The sequence below is a fragment of the Rissa tridactyla genome, chromosome 20 (genome assembly GCF_028500815.1).
Source record: "Rissa tridactyla isolate bRisTri1 chromosome 20, bRisTri1.patW.cur.20221130, whole genome shotgun sequence".
Taxonomy (NCBI): domain Eukaryota; kingdom Metazoa; phylum Chordata; class Aves; order Charadriiformes; family Laridae; genus Rissa; species Rissa tridactyla.
The window spans coordinates 3,466,595-3,492,022 of NC_071485.1; the positions used below are offsets into that span (position 1 = coordinate 3,466,595).

The window sequence follows — 25,428 nt, forward strand, 5'->3', positions numbered from 1 at the left end:
CTTTCCTTCCTCCTCCTGCAGAACTGGACTGCAAGATATCTGGTAATCACGGAAGACAATGGCTGCAAACCTTGTGCATGTCATAGGGACTCTGTGTAACCGGGCACGTACAGTACTATTGTTTGTGCATACACAGACCAGCGTTTGGGGTTTGTCAGCGATAGTGGCTTCGCCCTTCTGTCAGGGTTTACGGCAAAGCTGGGCCTTACGGCAAAGCTGGGCCTGCCTGTCCTTCCTCGGTCTCTGGGCGATAGCGGCGCCGGCCGAGGGCTGTGTCCGAGCGGTAGTTCGAGACCGGGCTGGCGTTGTTACGGTACCCGCGGGGTTTGGGAGGAGCCGTAGCCGCCGCGGGCCGAGCACGGGGAGGCCGTTAGGACGGGCCCGCTGACCGCTCTCCCCCTCGCGCACCTCGAGCGGGCGTTACAACTTCCCGTGGGCCGCCGGGACCAGAATCGGCGCGGCCGCTTCAGCGGCGGGGGGCCGGGCGCTGAGGAGCCCTCCCCCGGGCGTGTACGGCGTCCGGGCCGCGACCCTGAGGCGGGGCCGGCGCGGCGGCAGGCGTGCCGGTGCGCATGCGCGGCGGGGGCGCGGCGCGGCGCATGCGGGCTGGGGGGCGCCGAGACCTCTACCCGCAGGCAGCGCGGCCGGCAGGTAGCGGCGGGGCCCGGGCTGCGGCGGGGCCGGGCCGGGCGGGGCGGCTGCCCCCGCCGGGGTCCGTGGCGCTCTCCGGGAGGGACCGCGCCGGAGCCCCGAGGGGTTGCCGGGCGCTCGCTCTGGCCTGTGCTTCCGCGTCCTCGGGCCCGGTGACGCGGCCGCGGGCTGCTGAGGGCACGGGCCGGCTCTCGCCCTGCGAGGGCGGGCGGGGGGGCGGTCTTGGCAGCGCTCCCGTTCCTCGGCCGGGAAGCACGAACGCGAGCGGCTGGGGTCAGCAGCGACCGAGCGCTCCCGCGGCGCCGCCGTTTGGCTGGGGAGAGGCGGCGGCGGGGCGGGAGGGTCCGGCGGGGCCGCGCTCCGTTACCCGTTGCGTAACGCGCGTCCGTAACGGCGGTGGAGGGGGCGGGGAGGAGGAACGTGACACGGCCCCGGGCCTCGGTGGGAGCGGAGCGGGCGTCTGCAGCGAGGGTCTTCTCGGGTTTCTTCTGTACGATTTTTGTGCTTTGCTTTTTTTTTTCTTTTCGTGTTTTCCCCCAGTTTATATTCCGTAGGGCGGCCGAGTATTGCCGTGTTTATTTCTCCTTTGACGTTTCCAGTCCGGTGTTACCTTCTGGCAGTCTGCACGCAGACCTTGGCTCGCTGTCTGCTGTACAGTTGCCCCCAGCCTGTTCCTTGATATATTTTCTTCATTGTTGTGCTCATTTAATTGCTGTAGGAGGGAAAATCAAAGCACAAGATTAAGGAGGCTTTGTTTAAAAACAAGGTGCTTAAAATGAGTGCTGTGGCTTAGTTCTAGATCTCTGGCTTAGCGTTTCTTTTCCCACTTTACATTGCGTTTTGTTGGCTGCTGTTGTCGCAGCTGGTTGGAGACCAATTCAAACTTAGTATTAATAGCTGTGGGACTGTGGGCTCAGTTCTTCTCAACAATTCTGGCTTGCAAGTAGAGCTGCTTGTTATTAGCAAAGAATGAGCTAGCCTGAGGAATTTTCTTCTTTTTTTCTTTTTAAATAGTGTTTAAATACTTGCATAATATTTAACATATACATCAAAACACGTAGAGTACAGAAAATACAGCTGTAGAGTGTAAAGAGAAGAGGCGTGTTGGGAGAGCAAACAGGCTCACAATATTCAAGATGTCTCGATCAACAGCCTTGTGACAATGAGGTATAAACAGAACAGGGTCAGCCAAAAAAGGGTGATATTTAGGTTGAGAAGGTGCTGAACAGGGTGGTAAAGCCTTCCTTTACTTGAAGCGTGTCCAGTGGAGCTGATGAGGAGAGCCTCAGGACAGCTTGGTGGTCAACTCTGTTGTTATTTGTCTTCTAAAGCCTTGTGTGCAGGGAGGCAGAAAGATCTGCGAGGCAGCAGACAAAGCATGGAAGAGGTTGGGCTGTGGCATGTTTTCAGAATCCTGCTTTTGTTCCATGTAACATCTCCACATAATTTGAAAGTTAGAGTAGACTGATGTCTTCTAAACTCTGGATAGGACAGTCTCAACTCCCAAAACACGTTGTGGCTCACCGCCAATCATTGTCAAACTTCTCACTGAGAATAGGTTATGTGGTTTGGAGGCCAGCCACAAGTCCATATGATAATGGAGTGCTCCTGTCATGTTTTCAATAGCTGGACAGTGCCCTGAAAGCCATCTGTGACTAAAGAGCATTTTTAAAAAAAAATCTGCTTGTGTGTTGTGTGAATTCTTATGCAGGGAGTTATCTTTCATATTGGTTTTTGCTGGGGGGGGAAAAAAGTTTGAGGTTCAAGACCATGTTAGGTAGCTACTGCGTATTTAGAGTATCACCATGTTAAAATGCCTAAGCATCAGCCTTGCTCCAAAAGTTGTTACTAAGCTTTTGAATTCAGTAAGTTGAACTATTTTGACAAACCTATTAAAAAAAAAAAAACACCAAAACAAACAAAAAAAAACCAAACCCAACCCACCAACCAAGAAACAACCCCAAGCAAAACCAAAAAAAACCGAGCCCCAAATTTGAAGTGAGTTGAAACTTCTGAATTCAGTGATTTGTGTGAAAAAACAAGGTTTTAAAAGAAGGATATGCTCTGTTCCATAGCTGTGTTGCTAAAACTATTGTAATAATTTAAACTATGCTGTCATAAAAGTGCACATTCTGTATCTCTTCTGTCAATTTAATGATTCACTGATTGTAATTTTCCCCTCCATGTTTGACAGGTAAAAAGGCCTTTTTACATAGTAATTCTGAGAAGTACCTGTTTTATGTACTAATCTTCAGATAAGGAACCTGAAGTCATGTCCTGCCTTTTTAGATCCTCTAAACCCACAGGTATATATTCATAGAATTGTAGAATATCTCAAGTTGGACGGGACCCGTAAGGATCATGGAGTCCCTGTATTGATAGATACATAATGCAGGTTAGTTATTAAGTCACTGAATGTAGAGCGTTTCCCTGCTATGGGATGTAAATTACTTGAGTGCTTCATTTTAGGGGATGTCTACCAATCTGAAAACAGGACGTAATTGCTTAATACAGAGACTGTTGCATTTGTGACAAAGGGACCGAGTACATCAGTAAGCAACTAAAATGGTGGAAGAGAAGTGATGACTTTAGGGATTTTTACATGTTTTGCCTGCATTATTACTTTTTAGATTAGTCTTTCAGTATGGTCTAAGTAACAAATTGGGGATCAGGGTTTCGGGTGTCAGGTGTTGCAGAGAAGAATATCAACAAATGCATCGGCTGTAGGAAGGATTAAATGGCAAAGGGTTACCCTTAACATCAAACAAAAGCATCATTTTTGATAGCTTTTCTTTTCCGGAGCAGGTGTGCCTTTACATTTATGCAAACTTATTCTAGAAGAGGAAGACTAGTTTTCCACTGGGGAAGAGTTTTCCTGCTTCTTTTAATGTGGATTTTCTGATGCAAAATCCCCAAACTGTGGTAACTAACACTAAATATTTCATGCGAGCTGTAATATTACATGGCCGTCCTTTTGATTTTTGTCCTCCAAAGTAGTTGAACAGTTACCTGTAGTTGAATGTAATGCTGTTCCTGGGGTTTAGTGATGCCAGATAACGGATCATCTTTCGTTACTTCTTTGAATTGAAGTTTGTTTGTTTCTGACAAAGCAATGATGATGCAAGGATGACTTTGATGACCGTTCTTCAAAGGTCTTGCAGTTCTGTATTGGTGAAGAACACAGAGGGTACTAGTCGTAGACATTTATAAATGGTTTAGATGTAGTTTAGATTTTATGCTTTTAAACCAAAGATTCTTACAGCTTCTGATACGTTTCAGATCCAATGGCTGTCCCACCCTCGTACAGTGACTTGGGAAAGTCTGCCAGGGATGTATTCAACAAGGGATATGGTAAGTAATGCAACGGTGGTTTGATAACCTTTCATATTTTTTCTTAGGCATCTTGAGAATGTCAATAAAAATATTAGTACCCCAGAGATCCCCTAAATACCTTGTGGTAGGAATTCAGCACAGGCCCAGGGCATCTAGCCCCTTTTGAATTTGAACTTTAGACACGTATCGTGAAAATACTGCAATAGTTGAAGAGTTAAAGGGGAAAGTTATGAGTTTGACCTTACGATGCACTCCAGAACAGTCTCTGAAGAATGCTGCATTTTTTACCTTGCAATTTTTGTATTTAGAGGCATTAAATCAGTCAAAGTCACTTAGGTTGACAGAGGAGACCATATGTGGCAACAAACCGGTTCCTGAGGTAGAATGATCTTTATGTTAATCAGAGTGGCCTCTTGTCATAGCTATAGCAGAAATAATTTCACAACATTTGTATTCCTCTTCAAATAATTTAAATGGATAAATTCTGACATTTGTCCCTTTTCCTGGAGCAGTACTAAAAGCGTTGATGTTTTTTATTTGGTTTTGTGAGTGTGCAATAAAGATTGCATTTATATCCCAAATCCATACGCTACATAAAATTAAAAAGCACTACTGTGGTCTGGTCTCTGACACCCTGGAGTTCAGGCTTTGCTAAAATTCAACTCGGGTTCCCTGCTTTAGGGTCAGTTGTTTCAGGCCTTTCTACTCTGTGCAAGGGCCAGGTATTTCCCTGCCCAAACCACGACAAAAAGGAAGAAAGCAATAGTATCTCTGTATACGGCACTGGTTGAAGTAAGTTGAAAGATATTTTTCTGGGAGAAGAAAAATTCCTGCCCTGCAATCAGAAATATAAAAGTAAATTGAGTAAATTAGAAGAAATGGTAACTGTGTGGATTGGTCCCAGGCTGCAGGTAGTTGCAGAAGGGGGAGATACTTGATGGTGAGTGACTGTAATGACTATAAATTATGAGGCCGCCCACTTTGAATTGGCAAAATTCCTTCAGACATTCCTCAGCAAGATCAACAACTGTTGAAATATGAAAACAGGTTTCAAGTCAGTTTAACCTACCTGCTGTACTGGTAGTGTCGGAAATAAGCCTTGCTCTATGTACTCTTCTGTTTCCAGGATTTGGAATGGTTAAGTTAGAGTTGAAGACCAAGTCTTCCAGTGGGGTGGTAAGTATTGTGGGCTTCCAACATCACCAGCATTGCAGTGGAAGGACAAATTCCTGAAGTGGTTGGTGGTAGTAACTTGCTAGCAGGTGTTGCGTGTCTCTTTCAGTTCTCATTTTAAAACCTGTAGCTGACTGAGGTATTTCTATAATGACGCATGGAACCGACACCATGGTACTTCTTTTCCTGAGGTGTGCAAGAATTTTCACACATTTTCTTGTGGACATGTGGCTTTCTTCCCCGTTCCCACGGCCACATCCCAAACATAAAAGAATTTCTTCACCCTAAATAGCTCTCATTTCTGCTTATGAATGCAATTGAGTTTCTCTGCTGTTGTTGGTTTTTATAGAATTTTGAGTCCAAACTGACTTTTTATCCAAAAGGCCAAGGGGCAAATAAGAGCCACGGTTTAACTTAACTTCAATTTCACTCATCTCCACCATGCTTATAATGCAAGACTTAATTAAAACTAAATAGTCCTCCTGCAGTACCCTCTGTGTAGAATTTGAGAGCATTTTATGGACGTTAATTAAGCTTGAGCACTTCAGATACTAGAAAATGCTACGATCCCCACTTTAATGATGGAGAAGTGGAGCTTCCTCGTGATTTCACAGAGGGGCTGGCAAAACCAGGAATGGATTTCATGATTGTGGTCTTTAACCACGGGCATATGTTGTTTACTAGATAAGCTTATTCTTACACTGAGTCTCAGTTCTGTGTGTGCTACCGCTTGATGCTGTTATGGTTGATAAGCTGTGCTGCTTTTCAGCCTACTTCATAACCATATTTGCCTTAGCTCCCCCCTTCTTTTGCAATCTTATCACGCAAATGGTGTAAGCAATTCCTTTTGTATTACTGTATTCTGTCTCAGTGGAGCTTTTGATGGATTACTCACAGCGTGCACCCGGAATGTGTAGGCATGAAGAACTATGTGGTCTCTATATACTATGACTGCTACCAGTTATTGACATCTCATGATATGCATAGTTTTCCTGGCTGTAAGTTTTGATACTCGGATAATATGCTAATGGTTAATTATGCTGTCTTCTGAATGTGACGGAACACGAACAACTGTATTAAGTTCTAAAATGGGCTTTTCCTTTTCCATGCACCTTTTGCGTTGGATGTTTATTCAGCTGGTAAGAATAGTGACTGTCTTGGCATGTTGGTTCTTATGTATTTGTCTAATGAGGTTTTCTGTGGTGCATACTGTCGTTCATAAACTGTTCCGTGGGTTTTAGTCATGTTATCACCCATGTCGTGAAGTTTGACTGTGTCCATAGCTCTTAATCTGCTGTATGATCCGTGTATGTAAAGCCATTTGCAATCTTTGTCCAACAATCCACAATAAGAACACTGTAAAAACAGCAGGAGGGAAAACCAGATAAGTATGGTATTGCTACAGTTGTCTGTTGCTTTAGGTTTTGTGCTTGTTGGTGTTTCTCGTGAGCATTCTGCTGCAACAAAATGGGGTTTTGGCGATGGAGACGAGGTTAGAAACAAAGTGTGAGATCTAATTCGGACTTGGGTACTGATAGTGCCTCTGATTGTTATAATACAGAAATGTTTTGTGTGTCTTTCCTGGGGACTTAGCAAACAACAATGGTAGTGTCTGTTGGTTATAACTGTCTCACAGATTGCAAGTGGTTTGGCCTAATAAGTGCATGGCATTCCCGAAGATGGCCAGCCACCATCAGCTAGGTCAATGAGAAGCTGCTGATTCGGACTGGAGCGCGACATGGAGCCAGAATGGGTTTGATTTTCAGTTACAAAAAATTCAAGAAATGCTTCGACATGAGGTGGTTTGATGAGACATCTCTAGTTTAGACGGTTAAAGACTGATGGCAGCAGATGCTGGCTCTGTGCCTTCTGCTTCCAGAAGCAGATCCATTTCTGACACCTGGCAAAATCCTTCGGCTTCTGATCATACAACAGCACGGGGCTTTTTTCCTTTGGGTGTAAGAAAAGTGTTTTATAATCTTTCCTCTCTTTGGTCTGAGAAACGAATCGAGCCGTTTTAATCAGTTACCCGCCCTAAGATCAGAAGAAAGTTGCATCTGAATTCTCATGCAGGTTTGAGATGTCTTTACACTGAAGTTGTGGAAGAGACACTAGAGCAGTGTGTAGCGATTATGTCTTAAAAGTGTAGTCTAACGCATCCTGATCTGCATCACCTATATTTGCTAGCTGGCTAGATTGTTACAAAACCGCTGTGCGGTTAGAGTAATGCATTAGCACTGGAGAGATGTCAGCGTGCCACTGGCGTCAGGTTACTTTCTGATACTGTGAAGGGGAAAAGAACGTCATTCTCCAGAAGACATTTTCTCTGCTGAAAGGCGGAAAAAGAAAAAAAAGAACGAAGAGGAAGTAACACATAAGATGTTTAGAGAAGTGAGAGGAAAAATCACCTTTTTTTTCCCTATTCATCCAGCAGCATAAGTTGGATGTAGTATTGCTTTTCTTAAGGGAGAGTGGATTTCCAGACGGACTCTAATGGGTGCTGTTTAATGATAAGATGATCGTTAATAATAATAATTAATATTAATAATAATTAATAATAATAAATGATAAGATGATTTAATGATAAGATGTAAGATGATAAAGGGAATTAGAGGAGATTGTGAGGAAAAATCCAAGGATACAAGCAGCTTTGTATTCCACGTGGGTATCTTCTTGTATCTGGATATGGATCCATGTGATGGTACAGAGTGAGTTGTGGAATGCTGAAATAACAATTGGCACTTTGGAGTGGAAAAAAGGCAGCAGAAAAAGGGGGTTTGGTGTGGGGGAGGTTGGTGGTTAAGGTAGGAAAAAAGTGCAGTAAAAATTAGAGGGGGGGAGCAGGTAATCAAATCACAATGCAGATGAAAAGTGAATGAAGATGTCAGGCCTTTGTGTAATAATGCTTTTTCCAACCTGAGCAAGTTCTAGGGCTCTTATCAGCACGCATCAATAAAAAAAATATCCAGAACAGAGATGCCAAAAGGAGTAGCATTTTATGATGCAAAACTAATTATTTTTGGTGGCTATAGGGAAGAGGAGGAGGATTTTGAGAGTTCTTTTAAAAGGCCTAAGCGTAGCAAGCGTGAGTGCTGGCACTTGACAAGTGGAAGAAACGAATGTAATTAAATATCAGAGTGCTGAAACTCATATTATGCTCTTGGCAGGAATTCACTGCAACTGGCTCTTCCAACACAGACACGGGCAAGGCTTCAGGCAGTCTAGAGACCAAATATAAGATCAAAGACTATGGACTTACATTCACCCAGAAATGGAACACAGACAACACATTGGGAACAGAGGTTTCCATGGAGGATCAGGTAAGAGGAAGAAGATACTCTGAAAATGCCCCACCCCGAAATTCACGATGCTTCCTTATCCATTCCAAATAGGAGGTTTTGTTTAAAGATGCACTCTAGCTATGTACAGTTGTCACTGCTGCAGTCATGCAGGGAAAACAAAAGAGGGGTCTCGTAGTTTTCCTCTCATACATAAGGACTTAAGTTTGGCTGCCTTGCGATTGAATATATTTTGTAAGGTTGAAGAGAAAGACTAGTGTTTGCAGCCTGGCGCTGCTTACACAAAGGGTTACTACCATACAGCACTCTCAAAACACACAGTTCTTTTTCAAAGTAATAGCTTTATGTAAGTAAACGCTTTATCAGCTTTAATGCTTGAAGCGTAGGGTGATGGTGGCAAAGGTAGTAAAAGTTCTGTGGTGCCCTCTGCCATGTATGGCCATCAACTTCTGTGGTTACTGTTTTGCACTTTTACCTGTGCTTTAAAATGGAAGATACTGTCCAGCTCAAAACAAGGATGGGAAGGCTGGGGCAGGTACATGGTTTGGCCTGTGAAGTACTGCTGTGTCTTGAAAGAAGACCTGGAGATTCTGAGATTCTTGAGCTACCATATGGATTATTGGAACTATAGGGAATAAATAAACATGAACTGAACAGTTTTCTTTCTTTGACACAGTTTCTCAGTTTTTCTGGTCAACACTAGATTTGAAATCTTCCTGTAATAACGTATCTACAAAGCGTGTGCTGTTATAGGGCCTCATTGTGGGGAGAAAAAGTCCAAATTTTAATCCCTCATCATATCGCATCTTCGTATTTCACTGTAAAACGTGGGAGACACAATGGTCGTGTTTTGTCTTCTCTTTAGACAGAAGTAGAGCTATGGTAGTGGAACGTAACAGATCACCCTTCAGTGGAGTTCTGAGCAGATGTCTCTGTTTTTCTTTGCAGTTGGCTGAAGGATTGAAGGTGGCTCTTGACACTACATTTGTACCAAACACAGGGTAAATATTATCCGTTACTTTTATCTAAGGGGTGCTTGAAATTCCCATAACTTTTAATTAGAAATGCTTATTCTGGTCATTGTGTAAATGCTCAAAATTTACTGTAGAATATGCTGCAGGCACCGTGGAGTATTTTGAAGGCAATGGATAATGGCTCAGAAGGACGAGGTCTGCTAAAAATGATGCTTCAGCTTTTTGGCCATTGGGAAATTTGTTGTTTTGCAGTAGATACTATATTTTTGGAACTCTCCCCTTAAACAGCTAGGTCTGAATGTGGACTACTTAAGTTGTACCATCTTTGTGATGCTGTTGGTAGTCCTACTGCTGTCAACTCAGTCCAAAAGGCAGAATTATTTTTCTGCAGAAAGCAGAATTATTTTTTTTCCTTATGCTTTTGGGCAGATGTCTGTGGACAACTGAATGAGGAGGTATTATGATAGGCAGTGGAATAGCACTTTTTTGTCTTTCTCAATTATCATGTAATTATTTTTGGTAGGCAGCAGAGAAAAGGAGGGGTGCTTATGTCTGGATAATGCACAAAGCTTGCGACTGCTTTGTAAATAATTCCCGGTATTTGTTTATTGGTGGGGAGAGCCTATTGGAAAAATGAGAGTTTGAAATGCTGCTTGGATGTAAGGAATTAGAAGCTAAGTCAAAAATGAGACCCCAGGCCTGGGTTTGAGAGACAGGCAGCATGGTGTTCTGCTGTGTCTTCAGCAGGAGAGAAAGGAGGTTGGGAAGAGGATTAAGGAAGTGATAAAACTTTGCCTCAGTTACATTAAGTGTGAACTGATAGCAAAATGAGCACAAAGACACATTGGAGAGAGAGGAAGAGGCTCCTCCAGAGGGACAGAAAAAAACTGACAACATGGATGATGTCTGGAGGATGAGGAAGTTTGTTTTCAATAGCGGAGGCTGGCATCCAGCAGTGAAGAAGGAAGGAAAGTAAGCACTGCATGTGAAGGAACAGTGTAGAAAACCGAGCAGACAAAAAGTCACTGAGGGACAGAAAGGCCAGCTGTCGGTGCAGGATGTCATGAATGCTCCTGAAAGAAACTGATGATGCCGTAACACAGTGCACTCGCTTGCGGAGAACAAAATTTGAAACCTGCTGGTTTTTAGAGCGTTAAGCAGAAATGCTTTTGTCTTTTTTTGCTTCTTGAGGATTTTAAGCAGTTTCAGAAGGTGGAAGAAAAAGTGGCATCACGTAAATACGCATAATACCCCTATTACCCTTATCCCATGCCCTTTCAGCAGCTGTTGAGTAGGCATTACAGTCATTTAATTAACTGGCTTTAAGGGACAGACATACTTGTATACTACCAGGGATAAAATGGCACGTTTCTCTCTGCAGGAAGAAGAGTGGAAAGTTGAAGACCTCCTACAAAAGAGAATATGTAAATCTAGGCTGCAACATAGACATTGATCTCTCTGGACCAACCATCTATGGCTGGGCAGTGTTGGGCTACGAAGGCTGGCTTGCTGGCTACCAGATGGCTTTTGATACAGCCAAGTCTAAGCTTTCGCAAAATAACTTTGCCTTGGGATATAAGGCAGGAGACTTTCAGCTGCATACTAATGTGTAAGTATTATCTGAGCCTAGAAAAACATTATCAGAGGACTAAATGAATATTGAGCATTAATGGAGTTAGGTGAAAGGCAGGTCGGTGGAAGGGCATGCTGACTTGTTTCGAAATAATTTATATTTGGTTTTTTCATGTTCAGTACAACTAAAATGGGGGCAACTTTCCAACTCTTGGCTGTCTTCTGACACGCTTGCATCTATTACAAACAGGAATGATGGCACCGAGTTTGGTGGGTCTATTTATCAGAAGGTTAACAATAAGGTTGAGACATCAGTGAATCTTGCATGGACCGCTGGCAGTAACAACACGCGTTTTGGTATTGCTGCCAAGTACCAACTGGATGAGAAGACTTCCATTGTGGTAAGAATTTTGTTACCAGGACAAGTATTTCAAGCTCCCTTAAATACTGAAAATCTGTGGCATGAAGTAGTTGCTTTAAATAGTTACTGAGAAAGTATGGCACATGGCAAACTGTGGCTTCTGTTGTGGTTCAAATTTAAATTGGGACTCAGATCCTATTTGTGAAACAATGAAAAAAAGACAAAAAAAAATCTAAAGCACTCTTTTGTCCATGGTGAAGTAGTTGCTACTCTTGAGTAGTGTGCTTGGAGACTAAGCAAGATGTGTTTTCAAAACGTAATGAGAGGATGCAGTGTCCTTTTAATTCTGTAATTCTTATCTAATGCAGAATGTAAAACTGTACTGTAGTAAAAGGATGGAAGTTCAACTGAGCTTACATGCTTCTCCTAACAATTGGTTAACACTTGAAAGTCAGATGAGGTCCTCGGATAAGTGTTGTTTCCGATGCTTTCAAATTCTTGCAGAAACGTTAGAGCCAAAAAAACCAAAATAGTTTAAGTATCACTATTGAGTTAATAGAGAGAAAAAGAGAGAGAGGGGTTCAGGAGACAAAACATGTCCACAGGGAAGTGACAGTGAATAAGACTAATTATGTGTACGTTCTAACACTAAGAACTGAAGCAGCAAACATTTGTTATGCCTTAAAACAAGAATTAGTTCCAAGACAATTCAGCCAAAATTAAAGATGGGAAATACTATTGTAAACAGCTCAAAACTTACTAATGCAAAAATGAGTATGCATATTCAAATATTTATTGCTCACTTTAAAAAAAATCACTACTAAGCAATTTGTGAACAGGGGTCTGTGAACAAGACAGACTTCATTGGCTACTAAGGGACTGTAGTAACTAGCCCTTTAAAGGATATAAAGAGACATTGCTGGGGACAGTGAAGGCCAGGGTGGCATTTTATGCGGGCATAATGGTCATAATTTGAGGGAAAGATTGGAACTGTTACTTAAGCCCGTTACAGCTTAAACTGGAAACTCTTGAGGAGAAATGCAAGATTGGAATATGCCTCTGCTAGAGGTTAGTCTACAAGTAGCTGGAGGAGTTACTGCATAAATCACCTTCTCAGGGTGCTAAGACGGTTCTGGCTGAATACTTATACACAGTGTATAAATGGTGTGGTTTCTTGTTTTGCTGTAGGCTAAAGTGAATAATGCCAGCCTGATTGGAATTGGTTACACTCATGCCCTCCGACCAGGTATGTACGTCCAACTGGTAGCAGCAAATAGTACTGCTCTGTGGGTTATTTTACTGCCATCTCTAGAACAGAACAGATAAACAAATTAGCTAGAAAGCTTACATAGACTCACAGAAGGATGTGTACGTACAGAAGTTCCTATAGCAACTAAGACACATCAGTGAAGCTCAAGTACTTGAGGGAGGGCATTGTCCAGGCATATCAGTGCGTGAAGGGTCTCATTACTTCTTTCCTAGGTGTAAAGCTGACCCTCTCGGGCTTGATCGACGGCAAGAATTTCAGTGCTGGAGGTCACAAAGTTGGGCTGGGATTTGAGCTGGAAGCTTAATGCAGCTTTAAGTAGAACAACAGGTGGTGCTCTGGAAGATGAAGGAAAAGTGTACCCAGTGTGTTTCGGCCTTAATATTACTCTGAAATTTCAAGAAGTGTGAACTTTCTACTCTTCCAAAGAATCATTTTAACCCAACATTGAAGTGCAGAGAGTGCCAGCACATCAAAGGAAGATACTTGAAGGCATGCATGGAAGCCGTGATGTTTGTGCCACATTTCACTTCAGTCTCCTGTATTTTATTCTGTTCCTAAAAACAGATGAAAACCCCACCTCTCCCCACCATTATTATATTGCATCCTGCATGTCCTATACTTCACAACCTGTTACAAAAGGTGGTCTCTGCTGTAGTGAAAACTTGGGTTTACATCAGAATGAAATAAACTGGTCACAGTTGGAACGTGATTTGGTGTGTCTTGTCTCTCAGCGAGGTTCAGAAAAGCTATGTTCCATGCAGCAGTGTTTTCTGGTTGGTTTTTTTTTAAACTGTAAGCATGGTTAATAGATAATCTGCAAATGCTTTGCTAAACTATATGTGCACACAAGATTTTCTTCTCTGGCATCTCTAGGATCATATCCTTACACCTCTCATGTTTCAGAGACCTGTACGGTAAAAGCAGCTACATTAAAGTGTTACTGAGGATATCAAAAAGAACAGACCAAATACATGGTTTTTAGATAATTTCGTTCACATATAGGAAACAAGTATTAGGTAAGTACCACTGTTACACTTAAGGAAAAAAGTGCAAATCAGCAAATTTAAGAAGCTAAGTTCACAGTTCAAGTGTATTAGGAAGGTGACATCTACCAGTGACTGTGCAAGCTGATTGCATGCATTGTCCATTAGAAAGCCTAAAAGGCAGCAAAACAACCACATGTGATGCCTAAGGGACGATACATCAGGACAGAGGATAAGAATATCTGCTGTCTTAAGGCACAATTAAGAACTTTTCCCAAGCAGTTAGAACAGGCAGTTCCCTGTATCTTTGTGAAAAAAAGTGTTTGAGAGGTGGATACTAAGAGCTAGGCCACATGTGTCACATAAGCAGTGACAGTTGAAGGAGGCACTTGAAATTCCCTTCTCAGAGGCAGCAGCTCTTCACAGTTTGCTTCCTAAAGTAGCATGTCTTCAGAGGCAACTGAAGTGATTTTACATCTGGGTTTGTTCTGGACTGTTTGTTTCTTCTACCTGAAGCTGCAGCCAGCTCCAATCTAGAGCCTAAAGAATAAACAGTTAGAAATACAAAGTTCGACAAGAGCTTACAGTTGTGATTTGTCCAGAATAAAGGGGAAGGGATTTAAAAGATTTTAAAATTTTACTGTGAACAAGTTGGTCAATGTGGTTTTGCGATGAACCATGCAACTGCAGTAAAAGAAACCCTTAAGCTACTTATTTTCTCTAATATTTAACTTTCTTTTCAATAGTCTGTTTCATTAAATAAGTATCCCTGCCCACCACTGTATTGCCACCACAAAACCGTCCCAATTTTTAAAGTGCAATTTTACAGTATTTTTGTACAACAGCCAAGCACCTTCCCCCCATCATTTATTGCTCAGCACAACTTAAGTCCCCAGCACACAGCTCCTGGTCTCAGCAAGCAGGGAATATGTCGGTCAGCAGTTCAAGTTGGGCAACGGTGGCTTTCTATCTCCCCTAACTCCTACTCTCCTTCTCCAAAAGAGTAACATGCAGATTTTTATTAGCCGTATTACACATGCAGAAGTTTGAAGCCATGAGCTTCCCCAGTCCATTTATAGAAGAATATAAAATACGTTACCATGAAGCTCTGCTCCTGATCCTTCATTGTGTCATGCATCACATCTTCCAGTTGGCTACAGAGTTTCTGGGATTCCAGCAATAGCTCCTCACTGAAAGGGACAATTATTACACAATTATCTTCCACGGCAGTTTTGTTTAAAGAGATGCTGCCTCTACCTTTAAGAAATATTTCTGGCAGGAATACTGCCGAGCACTGAAGAATATTAACCTTTACCAGTCAGCTCATAAGCTGGTAATTCATATTGCGACTGGGAAAGTCAGTGGCATCCCCAGATTTAATGGGACAGGGGAAAGGAAGCATGTTCCAAGTTGGAGCTGGGTTCCTAATATGTGGAGTCACTGTTGATGGAGAAAAAGTTGTAAAACAGCCTATAAACTAAAGGATTAAGCAACATACAAATAAAAAAACCAAGGTCTTTTATTTCAACTGGTGATCCAGTTCATTTAAGCAAGACCAAACTACATGTGCTTGGTTATAGGAGTCTCTCCTTTATGATATAGCTCAGCTGCTATCACCTCACATGACAATGCTCCAACAATTCCTGTTGGCAACTTACTTCCAGTGAGCCAGCCATTCCAGATAAATCAACCCCCCCACCTATCGAGGCAGGGGGAAGTGAAGCTGTACATTATTCCCTGTTTTTCATAAGGAAGATTCACAACCCCCCAGGAAGGCCAGCTATTAGGTAGAGAAGACTGATAATGGAAGCTGAACACAAAGCGTAAAATGTGAGAAAGCCTGTGTGTCATTATTTCACAAAGCAGGAGCCACAGCTTTGTAGTGCTAGCATTAGCAGCTACAGAACTCCAGGCTTTGCCTCACCTTTTCCTGACAGATTCTGATAAATTGTAGGTTCCAGAAGGGACCTGCAGCAGCAGCTGACCAGGGTTACCAAGACGTGATGTGTTCATGCTCTCTGGGCTGCCAGTAACAGGACCGCGTACTTTACTCTGAAGAAAACACAGAAGATTCAGACTGCAGTTATTTCCACTAATTTCCAGCAGCCAGGAGTATGAGACAGCCTGAAACTTGGCTTTAATACCAATTCAAAAATAACAGAGAAAAGAACCATAGGACATATTAAATTTACTATTAATTATTTCAGTAACCTGTGCTACAAACCGTACTTTCAGGTTAAACTGAAGTTTTTATTTTACTTACACAAGCAATTTTCAGCAAGTTCCACAGTTCTTTCTGTCGTTTCTCCTGGAGCCTAACAACTGTTTCCTCATCTTCATTCATCAGATTCATCACTTTCTCCACTCTGGGGAACAATTCCAGTGCCTTCTGCTTGCAAACTACGGTTTTACTATTAAAAAAAAATAATCAGATCACACATGTGCAACTGCAGTAGGGGAGCATTTCTGAAGCTTCTTATTTCCTATAACACACTGAGATCTCATTAGCTGTACATGCTGGTTTTTAAATCTCTAGAACAAAACCTCTTACTGAAAAAGAAAAAGAATCAGCTTTTATTGGAGGGTTGAGAGAAAGCATTTTCTTTTTCAACCCTCCAATAAAAGCTGATTCTACAAGGCTCACCTGAGCTGAGCATAAATGACTCGGACTTTTTTTTCAAAGGTCTGGATTGCCTGTAGGAGCAGCCGTACTATTTCTTGGCTGTCACCGCTTGTCCTCTGATCTGGAATGAGAGTCAGAATATTACACAGAAAGGTAGAATTATACGACAGAGTGAGAGGATTCCTAGTGGCTTGTTTCCACTGCTGCTTCAATCCTGAAACATCCCGAGTTCAGGGCATGCAAGTCTGCATGGGATGAACTGCACTGGATTTTAGCCACCTTCTTCAAAATGATGAGAATTGGAAATCAGAGTTGTCAGGATGGGTATAATGCCTTGGGGCCGAAGAGCTGCGCAAAGGAACAGCTATGTCTTTCATCCTTCCTACACAGAAGCAGCAGCATATGCTTGCAGCAACGGCTTACTGAGAAAAGCTCCAGAGGAGTTTCAAGAAGAGCTCAGAAGGCGCCAAGAAAGCAAGGCTGGCCTAGTTTAAAACTGACTCCCCTCTCCAAAAAAAGGCAAGTCTAGTAGAGACCACGTGCAGCTAGAGGAGTATGGGCAGGCCTAGAATGCAGGGAAAGTTTTCTCAGTGCTCATTATTGCATCTCCAAAGTTACTATCCACACAAAGCAAGCCTGAGCTAAGTCTTTTACCTCTTGGCTTCTCTCTCAATCTCCGATACAGCTCTCTGGCTTGTTCTTCCCTAGAAGACAAAGGCACAGAACATAAAGGACTGCTCTAGAACCTAAATTACAAACAAGTAGTTCAAGAACTCGTCTTTTATATACCAATCTGCCATTTCAGACTAGTGACAGGTAAGGAGTCAAAAACTGTCTCTCAATGTCAAAGTCCTCCCAGTCTCCATAATTTGTGCTGAAGAGATAGCACTTTCATTGTCCTGCAGTGAATAAGCTTAGCTAGCAATAACTCCTGCATCTGAAGTTCATGGTAGTTCAACTCACAAATCCTCCAGTGTTCCTCCTTGTTTACGACCTAGTGGGCTTCTCTGCAGGTCCACAATGTCTGTCTGCAGGGCCATCATCCTCTTCACTAGCTGATCCACATCATCCTCCTGAAAACAGGGCAGAACATAACCTATGTTCCACATCCCCGTTTCAGCTATCCTGCCTCCAGGATTGGGACAGCAGGACACCCAAGAGCAACCACTGCAAAATCTCCTCTCGCATTCCCAAAGATGTCCCTTTTTCCCCTAAGCCTTACGAACACAGTAAGCTTCATGAAGTACTGGCAATGGACAAAAATGGTGCCACCCAAACCAAGGCAATGTGACATCTGGAATCAGCCTAGACGCAAGAAGCTTCTATTTAAGGTAGGACAATGCAGGAAAAAAAAAAAAAAAAAAAAAAGGAAAAGAACAAGCCTGTTTTTCTTTAGGATAAGCAGTTAGGTTTAGAAACATACCCGCCCACAAAGTTCCACAGCTTGCTCCATCTCTTTCCAGGCAAACAGCAGCTTCTCAGAAGCTACAGGAATGAAAGAAGAGCGATTGCTTTTCTCAGGTTCATACAAGAAAAGGTAGATACTTTGTGGGAATAAGAGGCATAAAAAGACCTCTGTTTGCCAGATGCTATACTCACTAATTCCAAATTCAATCTGCTCTTTATACTTCTCCAGATCAATTTGGATACTTGTTTTAAAGAAGTCCAGCTTTGCTTTCAGCTGCTGGGAAAGGGAAGCCATAGAATTCTTCATCTTTGAGAGGGTACTATTGTAACGCAATAGATTCATCCTGCACGGACAAGAAAAAGGTCCTGTTACCCTCACAAACTAAAAACGCAGACTTCCACTTATATCAAAAGTGGGTACTTCAGAGTGTAGCAATAAGCACAAAAGCAGTTGTGTCAGAGGACAGAGCACTCAGCTTTTCATTAATTGCTAACAGCTCCACTCAAGGGTTTCCCTTCCAACAGGGTCCCATTCCTGTTCTTTCCCTTAGCAAAGGCAGAAATAAGTGTTCTAGAGAAACTGCCACCGTACATGGCTGCTCGCTGCCCCTGCTGAAGCCGGTTACAATCCTCTTTCAGCATCCGGATTGTGTGCCAGATCTGACCCCACACTTTCCGCAGCTGGAAAAAGTGGAGATTCTTCTTTGGATCCTGAACTGGAAAAAGAGGCGGGGGGGGGGGTGGGGGTGGGGGGGGGTGGGGGAGGAAGGGAGGGAGGGAAACATACGTATCAGAATGAAGCCTATAAATAGTGTTATCACATGACAAACCAGATCAAAACATCACTCCTTTCAGAGGCATGTTACCTCTCGCAAAGCTTATAGTTGGCTAACCCCTACGCAGCTTCCCCAATATATCAAAATCAAACACTTCCTTTCCTCAGTTATTTTGACAAATTGAAAGAATGCTATGCCAGTCCGTTCTACTGCTCCTTCAGCCCCAATACGCCAAAGCGCTCTCTACTCCTTGCACATGATACAGAACACAGGCATCCCTCTCAACATGGACAACCTCTCACATTCACGCTAGAGAAAGTCCTTACGGATGCAGTCAACACTTTCTGGATGAGGACGCAAGGCAACCTGAGCCTCATAGGACACTTTCTGGTTATCGAAGAGGAAGAGGAGGTCTGTGTCTGCAGCTGCGGTATCATTCACCTGCAGAAGACAAAAGACCCAACTAGGTTCTCTCAGAAAAAGCAAGCCTCAGTAACACCATAAACAGAATATTCCTCCTCAGCCAAAGACTGAACGCCAAGGGCAAGAGGGTGTCTGTTCTGCAAGGGCTGTTAGGTCTGTGTGGTTACTATGACAAAAGCCTGCCAGAACAGCAGGGAGTGCTAAGCTAGAGCAGTGCCTGCCGATTCACTCAACAGCAAGGAAGGGAGTATCCAGACTCACCTTGCTGTCAGCTATATGTTTAGTGGCCAACTTCTGAGAAAACAATGCAAGTCCAGCTTCCTGCAGTAGCTCCTGGTCCTGTTCTGGGATTCCTGTATCTGACTGGATCCTGGCCTTCACCGTCTGCAGAGTGTCCTCCTCCGTCACAGGGTAGGTGTGCACAGTTCCCGTAACCATGTTCAAAACATGAAGCAGCTACAAGAAGAGTAGTATGACATGAGAAGGGATAAAGATACATTGGTCATGTTCAAGCAGAGATACCAGAACTGAGACACTGGCCACTGATAAACTGTTCAAAGCACTCGCAGGGCTCAAAAAGTCACTTCACAGCTACTTCATAACATTATGCCGAAGTCCTTGTCCTCCATCAACTGGAAGTGAGGCCACATGGCACCTAAACAGCTTCAGACACAGAATACGGAACCAAGCACATACAGAAGCTATTTGCTACTCCCAACAAGCTCAGGGAGTATTTGACCTCAAATAAGCACGAGGAAAGCACCTATCACAAACCATCAGAAGGCAGCTAAGTGAGATCCTGTACTGCTCCTCCTAGGTCTATTATTCAAGCCTCTTCTCTCATGGGCTACAGACAACTGCTCTCTGGAAAACTTTTCAGGGTAATACAGACCCACTGCTCACCTTCAAGTTCAAAATGTCATCCAAAGCTTTGAAACACCCATTGGGTCCATATGTAGGATCTGTACCCCTCTGCCGTGGATGCCACATTAACATGAGTTGCAGCCATTTCTCCAGTCTCCCAGCCAAAACACTGAAGGAACAGAACAAGGAGATCAGAAGAGGTAAAAGTGCATTTGCAGTCACCATACGGCCTGGTCCCTGCAAGAGGACTGACAAACAGCTTCCCCACCCCATTCCTCCCTCCGGCCCCGATCACAAATGCAGTGTTTAGAAGGCAGAAACAGTGACTCACAACTACACAAGTCTGATAAGGGACACAAGCATTCTTTGTGTCATGCGCTCAATTGATTCACAGATTAACATAGTAAGGTATATAATATAAACCTGGTCCTTTTGCAGAAGAAACAGTTTATCCCAGTGTGGCATAACAGATTTCTAGTCCTCACCTGTTTAGATTGTTCGGGCAGGGTAAACTGCTAGAAAATTTGACTTCTCCAGATAAGTCTTCTGAAACAACAATATCCAGCTCACTCTTCTGTCGCACTTTTGTATGCCTAATGAATTCAAGCAAGTACAATGATGAAATAATCACCTGCCTTTCCCAGCCTGCCTGTTAGTAGGCTCTTAAAGCTACTCTTGAGGTATTTAATACAGATGCCACTTTGGTTTTGGCTACCTGCCCTGCAGGAGTCAGTCCTGATCCCAAAGAGCAAGTATCAGGAATGCTGAACTTGCTCAGCTAGGTCAAACTCCTGTAAAGGGAGTCAGCCTCCAGAAGGGCAAGGAACATAGGGATACTACCCTAAGAATCAAGGGCCCACACTTCTTCATGTAAACAGGACAGTGGCATTGTACGCGCTCTTCTTATCACCTGTCCCCAGCTCACTCACCATTGCACTGGCTGCCAGTTGGGTAGGAATGGTCGAAAGCCTGTAATGCACTCAAAGGCCAGTGTGCCAAAGCTCCAGTAATCCACTGTCACCGTATACTTCTGCTGTTCCAGCAGCTCTGGAGCCTGAGACAGTTTACACACACATGAGACAACGCCACCCATCTCTTTGCTCTATCCCGTAAGAGCTCACTAACGTTTCTACAACAGATCAAAGATGGTGCTGAATGCTCTGCCTCTCACGAGCTTTGAGATCCTCTCCGAGTGAACAGCAGAGGTTATTGTCACTCCTGCTCTCATTTATAACAGACAGAGCTAGCAGACACTGTGAAAAACCAGTGTCAGCAAAAAAGCCACCTTTGCTAGCTGCAGCATCCCAAACGCACCCCGTAATAGGACAAGTACTTCTTCCCAGCCCAAAGCCTGATAGCAGTCAACCCCATCCCGACTGCAAAGTGGTAGCTGCTCTTCTAGCTGAATTCCTTCCTTACCAAGTACTGTAGAGTCCCAACAAAGGACGTGCAGAGGCTACCTTGATCCAACTCCTTAGCATAACCAAGGTCAATGATTTTGTGTATTAACTGAAACACACAACAGAGAATAAGAACACTGGAGAGAAGTCCTGTTAAAAGCACACCATACAGCAGAGAAAGAAAAGGTTCAGCTCTTCGAAGGTAGGCAGGAAAGGTGTCAACAAAGAGGTGGAAGTGGAAATGGGAGGCTCCTGTAGATTCCTAAAACCACAAAGTATGTAAAGTTGTTATTGGCTTGATACACACAGAGCTGGAGACATTACTGCTAATTCAGATCGTTGGTCAAATGGTACAGTCTGATTATTTCCTTAATAGTTGAAAGTCAAAACGTCGGGTGTTATCAGAAGACTAATACAACCTTTCATCTCAGCAGCACACAGAATACTGTTCATCTGACACATGGATCTGAGCTAGCTGTTATCCTGTGTTGAGTGCTCTTGCAGAGGGACCACTGTAACTGCATGAAGCACATGCATGTTCCTCTTACACTTACTAGTCTGGGCAGGCAAAGACATCTGGTTCCTGCTTACCCTTTGCTCTCCTTGCTGCAGCACAATGTTCTCTGGTTTCAAGTCTCTGTGGATGATCCTGTTCTCATGAAGGTACCTGAGAGCAGAAGCTGAGACAGAAAAAGCTACTTGTAAGAGTGGAACTAACAGTACCTAGCATGAACTTAGTAAGGATTCATTTCTACCTAGTATAAACATGGCTTTTGGGTCAAATCCCTTACAATCAAACATACAACAAAACACCAAGTGCAAGAGGAAAAGTCAGCATCAGCACTTCTGGACACTAACAGAGTTTGCTCTCTAGGTCTTCCCTCACACCCTTTCCGTAAATCGGAATAACTAGCTTCCAGTCAGCAGGGACCTCCCTAGACTTACAAGACCTTTGGTAGATGATCAAGAGGGGTCCTGCCATAACATCCACCAGCTCCTTCAGTACTCTGGGGTGAATCCCGTCAGGCCCCATGGACTTGTGAATACTCAGCTGATACAGCTGGTCCCTTACAATTTCAGCGTCCACAAATGGAATATCACTGTTCCTGCACTTGTGGTCCTCTGACTCAGGGCACCAGGGAGCCCAAGGTCTATCAGTATTATTAAAGACTGAGGAAAAAAAAAAAAAAAAAAGCACTGAATGCCTCCACTTTTTCTTTGCCCCCAATTATTCGGGTGACCTTCTCCAACAAGTATCAATCCAATGTTTTCTTTAGACCTCCTTTTGCTATTAACGGACTCTAAAAAGACTTTCTTGTTGTCTGACACAACACTGGCCAGTTTCAACCCTAACTGAGCTTTGGCCCTTCATGTCTTCTCCCTGCATTTATGAACCACAGCTCCATAATCTTCCTGCGAAGACTGACCTTGTTTCCAGAGATCATACAATTTCTTTTTCCTCTTGAGTTCCACGAGGAGTTCCCTGTTCAGCCAAGCTGCTCTTCGGTCCCGCTCGCTTGACTTACAACACACTGGAATTGCCTGCTCCTATGCTTCTAAAAGGTGGTTCTTAAAAACTGACCAGCACTGACGGACTCCTAAACTCTAAAAAGCAGATTCCCAGGGTACTCCACTAAATAGCTCCCTGAATAGCTTGAAGTTTGCTGTCTTGAATTCCAGGGTAGCAACTCTGCTGTCCTTTTTTTCTTATTACACTGAAAATTTTAAACTCAACCGTTGCACAATCACCGTGGCCAAGACAGCCACCCACCACCACAACTCCTTCTCTATTCACAAAATAGCAAGTCTAGGAGGGCATCTTTCCTAGTTGGCTGAGTACTTGTGACAAGAAGTTATCTCCCACAAACTTCAAGAATTTCCAAGACCTGATCGCCATAGCAGGGAGGGCGGTCACGCAAGACAGGAAACAAGCATACTCTGCAAAGGTCAGTTTAAGATGGAGTCATTAAGGTCACTGCTGCGTATCCTTTGAGTGGATTTGGCACTGAAAGGGCTTCCATAGTCCAGACAACTGAAGGTACTGCTACCACTTACCAATATCAGATAACAAGATGAGGATAGCTTCTTCCCGCAAACCACAGCAATTCTCCAGCTGATTCAAGTACTGCAAGAAAACATCCCTCTTGTATCCTGAGCGAGGCTCACAGTCCCACAAACTCTCACAGATACAAGAAGTTCCAGTAACAGCAATGCAACTTCTAGAAGCACAAAACTCTACGTGATTGTGACCTCTGGTAGGAGCAATTACAGCTTTGGGCCTTGGTCTAACCGCACGGGAAAAGAGTGGGTGAAAGAAGTCAGTGTCATCCCCGTTCTCTTCCTTCTACGTGCTCCATCCTGCATAGCCATTTCCCCTGTGCCTGGCCGTATCAGCTCAAATCTCAACTCTAAGCTCTGGGTTTTATCTATGGGCAGATTACAGCAAAGGTTAGAAAAACAGTAAGATTAGAATTAATGTGTTATTTTTTCCTATGACAGATAGGAGTTAACCACTCTCAGGAAGGGTATAGCCCACAGACGTACCATGCCCTACAATGGTCTTAGCCATACTCACATCCTGTTGCACATCCCTTACACATGCCCTCATCCTCTATGTGCAAACTCCTCACAGAGTCACTTGCAGCCAAACAAACATGAAAAACTTCATAAAGCATTTAAGTCTTCAAAAGCTGAACATAATATCAAGGACCAACCCACCAAAACCTTTTGGTGCCATGACAAGAATTAAGAAGCATCAGGATGTGAAAACACAGGTTTTACAGGGAAACTTCACTAGAAACCCTAGGATCAGCTGAGAAGCTGATCCAGCCCTTGGTCACCATCCTAGGGACCTCACCTTGCGGAGGTCTCCACCTTGGCAGTACTCCATGGCCAGCAATGGTAAGTCATTTGGTGCAAGCTTCTGCATCCCTTCGGGGACGTCACGGGCAGCTACCACATTGGGATGGTTCAGCCTGAGGAGTGGAAATGAGGCAAGTACACATGATGAGCGTGACCAGAGTGACACCTGAAAGACAATTGTTCTGCAACAGCTATGCAGTTTCACCTGCTCACGGTCAACACGCAAAGTCCTACAAGGACATTGGTCCTTTTAGAAACTCTAAAGGTCTGCAATTCATCCATCCTTCATGGACCTAATGTCATCCTGACTCCTTGCGTTTCACATGCAGTCAGTGCATTCCCTCAGTGCACATGGACAAGACCTGCCCAGGCGCTACAGGACCATGCCTTGCCAAGGTGTGACAAAGTCTGTTGTCACCCTCCAGAAAAGGCCCAAACCGCAATCAGACCACTGCATCCTATAAAACCAACCCAACGCCCCAAAGGATGACCCAGCACAGCCATGAGGCTGGGCGAGGCTGGGCAGAAGGGCAGCGATGCCGCAGCACGGTTCCAACGCAGAAGGCAGTGGCACAAGTGCCGAAGGAGGCCTGAGACCCGAGACTGACCAAACACAACGCCAGCTTTTCCTCAGCGTGCGCTTACCGCGCACCTGCCCTCGCGGCGGGCCGGGCGCCCGCAGCCTCTCCCGCCATTTACCACAGCGCAGCCGTTAGACCCGCGCTCGATGCCGCGCCCGCTGACGCGACCCCGCCCCGCCCCGCCCCGGCGGCCCCGGCTCCTCGCAGCCCGGCCGGCAGCGCCGGAGCCAGGGCCGGCCGCCGCCCCCCTTACCGCTTCATGATCTGGATCTCCAACGCCCAGCGGTCGCGGTTGCGCGGGCTCAGCTCCTGCCGGCACTGCTTGATGGCTACCTGCTCGCCGGTCTCCTGCGGACACAGCACGGGCCGGGCTCAGCGCGGGCCCCGGCCGGGCCGCGCCGGGGCGGGAGGGAAGGTGGGGGGGCCGGCCGCCGCCTACCTTGTTGTGCCAGCGAATGACGTTGCCGAAGCCGCCCGTGCCGAGGCGCTCCTTCATCTCCCAGGGGCCGCAGGTCTGCGCCTGCAGGGCCGGCGGCCGGCTCATGGCGGGGCCGCCGCGCTCCGGCTCTACAGGGCCCCGGCCGCCTCCGCCGACGCTTCCGGCTCCGGCGCCGGGCGCCCGCCCACCCGCCCGCCCTTAAAGGAGCCGCGCGGGGCGCGGGCCTCCGGCCCTGTCGCTAAGGGCAGAGTGGTCGCCGTGGTGGCGGCCGCCATCCTCCCCGGAGTCAGGGTCTCGGGTAGAAAGGGTAGAGCTCGAGGGCTGTTGAAGTGAAATAGGAGAATAGCGGAGCTGCTGTCTGCCTCCCACGGCTTCTGTAAAATCTGCTAAGTGTACTGAAACGTGCTATTCTTCTCAGCTCCCACCTTGCCACCCAA

The 25,428-nt window shown here is 44.8% G+C and overlaps 2 protein-coding genes across 4 annotated transcripts; one reads left to right on the forward strand and one right to left on the reverse strand.

The window, feature by feature from the left end:
* Positions 1–528: 528 nt before the first annotated feature.
* VDAC3 (voltage dependent anion channel 3) lies at positions 529–13,342 on the forward strand. Of its 3 annotated transcripts, none has more exons than XM_054224903.1 (9): positions 529–651; positions 3,931–4,002; positions 5,111–5,160; positions 8,325–8,477; positions 9,405–9,457; positions 10,812–11,039; positions 11,253–11,403; positions 12,552–12,609; positions 12,846–13,342. In XM_054224903.1, exons 1-9 carry the CDS (start codon positions 573–575, stop codon positions 12,935–12,937), a joined length of 936 nt encoding a protein of 311 aa, XP_054080878.1. In that variant the 5' UTR covers positions 529–572; the 3' UTR covers positions 12,938–13,342. The 3 variants fall into 3 exon arrangements, with proteins under 3 accessions (XP_054080878.1, XP_054080879.1, XP_054080880.1); XM_054224904.1 differs by lacking the exon at positions 529–651 and adding an exon at positions 2,846–2,957; XM_054224905.1 differs by lacking the exons at positions 529–651; positions 3,931–4,002; positions 5,111–5,160 and adding an exon at positions 6,999–7,115.
* A 266-nt stretch (positions 13,343–13,608) lies between these two features.
* IKBKB (inhibitor of nuclear factor kappa B kinase subunit beta) lies at positions 13,609–25,158 on the reverse strand. Its single transcript, XM_054224895.1, has 21 exons — positions 24,992–25,158; positions 24,806–24,900; positions 23,967–24,084; positions 23,165–23,234; positions 21,701–21,789; positions 21,129–21,218; positions 20,639–20,763; positions 20,195–20,302; positions 19,749–19,878; positions 19,107–19,301; positions 18,749–18,863; positions 18,239–18,362; positions 17,839–17,990; positions 17,663–17,724; positions 17,203–17,312; positions 16,894–16,943; positions 16,261–16,360; positions 15,880–16,027; positions 15,541–15,668; positions 14,716–14,806; positions 13,609–14,156 (listed from the first exon to the last, which is right to left on the reverse strand). The coding sequence occupies exons 1-21, from the start codon at positions 25,094–25,096 to the stop codon at positions 14,088–14,090; spliced, it is 2,274 nt and encodes a 757-aa protein (XP_054080870.1). The 5' UTR covers positions 25,097–25,158; the 3' UTR covers positions 13,609–14,087.
* Positions 25,159–25,428: the final 270 nt, after the last annotated feature.

What these genes read in the sequence shown, in the direction of transcription:
- VDAC3 (XM_054224903.1), top strand. Translation starts at nt 573, where the DNA reads ATGCGCGGCGGGGGCGCGGCGCGGCGCATGCGGGCTGGGGGGCGCCGA. An exon ending in GCAGGCAGCGCGGCCGGCAG is followed by an intron (nt 652 to 3,930) that starts GTAGCGGCGGGG and finishes GATACGTTTCAG; the next exon opens with ATCCAATGGCTGTCCCACCC. An exon ending in ACATTTGTACCAAACACAGG is followed by an intron (nt 9,458 to 10,811) that starts GTAAATATTATC and finishes TTCTCTCTGCAG; the next exon opens with GAAGAAGAGTGGAAAGTTGA.
- IKBKB (XM_054224895.1), bottom strand. Translation starts at nt 25,096, where the DNA reads ATGAGCCGGCCGCCGGCCCTGCAGGCGCAGACCTGCGGCCCCTGGGAG. An exon ending in CTGTGGAACTTTGTGGGCGG is followed by an intron (nt 17,313 to 17,662) that starts GTATGTTTCTAA and finishes CCCTGTTTTCAG; the next exon opens with GAGGATGATGTGGATCAGCT. An exon ending in GTCATTTATGCTCAGCTCAG is followed by an intron (nt 16,028 to 16,260) that starts GTGAGCCTTGTA and finishes TTTTTTTAATAG; the next exon opens with TAAAACCGTAGTTTGCAAGC.